Below are 4123 nucleotides of genomic sequence, written 5' to 3'. Positions count from 1 at the left end.
GATCAAGGCTACGGAAGACAAAAGTACCGTTGAAGGTAAGGGTGTTCCCTTGGCGCCTTACCCAGCGGTCGCTACCTTCTAGTGTAGAGTTGCATCGACGACAAATGGCAACCTCGCCGTGTTGTGAGTTCTGTTATGCTTCAGATGGTAAATGGTATCACTCCATATGCTGGACTGCACCTTGGCAAGGTGTGTATGGGCGCCTGTCGACGAGTCACTCACTAAGGATATGTGCATGACAGCATGAACAAGTGCCCGCATGGCCGCATGCAAGGAAGTGGTTGTTTTATAGTATGATGGGATCCGATATCACATCAAGAGTTGACAAAGGTTTCTTTTTTCGAAAAGGGGAATGACCCCGGCCAAGAGTTGACGAAGGTACTAATCATCTTATGGGCTATTTGGAGTGCTTGGCGCAAGACGATACACAAGCCATTTTCAGAGTCCGTTCTCCATTCACGGCTTCATCATGCGTTGCCTGGCGGACCTAGAGATCACTAACGCAAGACCACTGAAGTATGCTGCAGCGGTGCCCCCAAGGGTGTCCAGATGGATCCCGCCACCTATGGGTTTTGTGAAGATCAATGTAGACAAAGGGATTGCCAAAAACAGAAGAAATGGTGCGGTGGCGGCATGTTGCCGGGATAACAAGGGCGTATACTTGGGGTCTTCTGCACGTGTGATTGATGATTGCATGGATCTGGAACCCTTGAAGCGCTGGCATATTAAGCATTGACCCTAGCCACTGATTTGAATGTGCAAAACCTTGTCATTGCATGTGAGGCATCACAAGTGACGATTGACGAAGCAAATTAACGAAGGGGCAGAGGAGTCTACGGCTCGATTCTGCAGAAGATAGAAGCTTGCCGCGGAGCCTTTACGGAGGTCCGGTTTATTCACGAGGGAAGGGCTTCAAACACTGAAGCACATAATTTTGTAAAAACAAAGCTGGCTGTCCCTGAGCATGGTCGCCATATTTGGCTCTTACAACCAAATGACACAAGTATTGTGCCTTGCATTGTGATGTAAAATGACTGTGTTTGCCCCTAAAAAAGGTATATTTGGAGAGCATTCTAGAAAAAGAGGGGTATATTTGGAGAGGATTTTTTCCTTTGACGAATAATAAATCAATTTTTGTGGCGTTTTTTTCGAGAAAAATGACTGTAACTATTGGTTCAGTCATTTGTTAAGACCAAATGAGAAAATGAATGCATTTTTCTGATCTCCTGTCAGTTTTTAATCGCCAGAAACAACCAGGAAAATAGTCGTAGGTGAACTGAAGTACTGAACATACACATTTACTTGATACTTATATCTTTATTAACACACACACACACACACACACACACACACACACACACACACACACACACACACACACACACACACACACACACACACACACCGAGTTTTAGTACAAAAAAACCAACAATGACAGTAGCTAGACGAAGTTACATCTCGTCCATCAGGCGATCCCGCCATAGAGCCAGCCAGCCACCACGCATTAATACTGGCCAACGTTGTTGACTCTCCAGCATACCTTCCTGATCTCCAGGCCTTGCTGGTCGCCTTTGATTTTCCCCATTTTCTCCATGGCTTTCTCGAACTTCCTCTCCCACTCTCCGGGCTTGTCCGCGTTGTCTATCACCTGCGTTCTCGTTTCTGTCGAGTTGAGCACGGCGTCCGAGGTGAACAACACTTTGTTGTCGATCACGTTCTGGTAGTACTGCTTATCCAGGACGTTGGAGGTCACATTGTCTTGGTTCACGTTGGTGTCGCCGTTGTTGCTGCACTCGGCCCTGAGGTTGGCGGCATATGTCTGGTTCATCTCAGAGAAGCGGCTGGAGAAGAACATGCAGCGGGCGCGGCCGATGGTGTGCGCGCCGGAGAGCGTGACCATCTCGTCGAGGGTGAACCCCTTGGCCGCGAAGCTCGCGTTAAGCTCCGCGACGTTGGAGAAGGGCCCGGGCAGCTGGTCGGTCTCGCTGGCGAAGGACTCGCGCCCGTCGTAGCGGCCGCCTGGCATCGGGATATTGATGCTGCCGTTGCTGAGGAAGTAGGATGCGTCGCGGGCGGCGAAGGCGACGATGTCCGCGCATGAGACTGTATTGTTGCAGGCGGCCTCGATCGCCGTCTTGGCCTCGTCGATCACCTCGAACCCTCGTAGGCTGTTCATGTTGGGAAGGCCTTCCCTCTCCGTCTCGTTATTGGAGTTGGTCGTGTTGAGGAGGACGGAAGCATCGCACCCCTGGATAACAATGAACATGGTCATCTTGTGAAACGACAATGCAGTTATTAGTATATAATAATAAGCTTAATCGACGAGCTGTATGTACGTACCCGAACGAAGCAATCATGGAAGAAGAGACGGACGAGCCCCGCGCCAATGCCGGGGTTCTCCTCCACGGCCTTCTTCACGGCTTCCTTAACGATCTTCTCCGCACTAGGGCAGCTGGTGCTGTAATAGCCGTAGCTGAGCCCTGACCCCGAGGGAGAAGGGACCGGCTCCCGCCGAGTGCCGGAGCCGCGAGGACAGAGCAGCTTGTCCAGGATGCTAGGAAGCCTCAGCCAACCGTTGAAGCAAATGTAGGTGCCCTCGCACGCCGCGGGCCCAGCGAGGAACGCGACCAAGACGACGAGCGCTGCGAGCTTAGTCGCCATCTTCTTTTCTTACTAGCCACTAACTGGATAGATGGTCGTTTCGTGTCGTGTCTCGTGTGTTGTTTTCTCCGGCTGGGTTACGGCCGGGTGGCATTCTTATAGGTCGTCCCGGACGAGACGACGACGACGAAGGCAATGACGTATAAGCACGGCCGCGTTTCGTGGGCGGAGCACGTTGCGATGCACGCCAATATCACCGGACAGCTCAAGCAGCGACGTTCGACGGATCAAGTTGGGATTTATCTCACTGATTGCGCGCCGTCGGTCTGATCGGCTTCCGCCGTGCTGTCCTCGCCGGACTTGTTCATTGCGTGGAAAATACCCACAACGCCAACAACCACTCCATGCAGGCATCATATGCTATACAGCTCCTAACCGGTTGCATTAACTCTGGCAGATTACGTTTGACATTCGCATGGATCACGGGTGATCCGGCCAGCGCTTGCAGAGGAGTAGTATACTCTCCTAGTGTATGTCTATTTGTAACTTCAGTTAGGCGAAGGTGCTTATAATAATCTACACGCATTATGCATGCGAGTGCTTTTAGTAGTTTTTTCTGTCTGTACAAATATGATAGGAAATGCTCTTGCGTTGCTCAAGGGTATGTGAATGCGCGAACCAACATGTGGTTGGATGGTTAGAGGGACAGTGGTATCCTTGTCCATCAGGGTTCTAAGTCCTGGTGTTCGTATTATTCCTGAATTTATTTTAGGATTTCTGGCGATGCAATTTCAGTGGGAGCAGAAGCTCCCGTCGATGACGAGGCGTCTAAGAGGATTTTGTAAATCTCAAGATGATATGCCGGCTGAGTCTCTCGAAGGTGCTCACAGGAATATGGTGTTGTGTGAGTTCATAGGGATGAGTGTATGTGCGTACCTATGAGCGCTTCCATCTGTACAGTGTTAAAAAAGGGTATGTGAATATGTTGCGTGTATGTGTGGGATGGGGGGGGGGGTCATAAAAATTAACACTCCCGAAGAAATAAACATCCCCAATCTCGTTTTGATGAGAAACGGGCCCCTTCCACCAAAAATGTCTAGCTTGAAATTGACATGTTTGCGAACCGGATGGACACATATTAAATACAAATTGTGGTTGAGATGGTTAGGTGGATGGTATCCTCAGCCCACCAGGGTTCAAATTCTGGTGCTCGCATTTATTCTGAATTTATTTCAGGATTTCCGGTGATATGCTTTCGGTAGGAAGAGATATTCCCATCGATTACGAGGCGCCTACGGTGACTTCGTAAAATCTCAAGATGATATGCCGGTTCAGTCTCTTGAAGGTGCTGATAGAGGTAGGGTGTGCATGTGTGCGTTTATATGGATGAGTGTATGCGTGTTTATATAAGCGCTTGCGTCTGTATTGTGTTAAAAAAAATACAAATTGCGGCTGCAACGAACTCTACATAAAATCAAAACAGTAGCAGTCCCCTGTGCTTGTTTGGTCATGAGCTTTGGTA

The 4123-nt window shown here is 49.5% G+C and overlaps 1 protein-coding gene across 1 annotated transcript; it reads right to left on the bottom strand.

The window, feature by feature from the left end:
• Window positions 1-1335: 1335 nt before the first annotated feature.
• LOC123058620 (peroxidase 2-like) lies at window positions 1336-2714 on the bottom strand. Its single transcript, XM_044481322.1, has 2 exons — window positions 2341-2714; window positions 1336-2248 (listed from the first exon to the last, which is right to left on the bottom strand). Exons 1-2 carry the CDS (start codon window positions 2659-2661, stop codon window positions 1505-1507), a joined length of 1065 nt encoding a protein of 354 aa, XP_044337257.1. The 5' UTR covers window positions 2662-2714; the 3' UTR covers window positions 1336-1504.
• Between the last annotated feature and the right edge of the window lie 1409 nt (window positions 2715-4123).

This window comes from Triticum aestivum, chromosome 3A, assembly GCF_018294505.1.
Source record: "Triticum aestivum cultivar Chinese Spring chromosome 3A, IWGSC CS RefSeq v2.1, whole genome shotgun sequence".
NCBI lineage: Eukaryota > Viridiplantae > Streptophyta > Magnoliopsida > Poales > Poaceae > Triticum > Triticum aestivum.
Note: the sequence above shows the minus strand (reverse complement) of the source record. Positions and strands in the feature narration are given on the sequence as shown.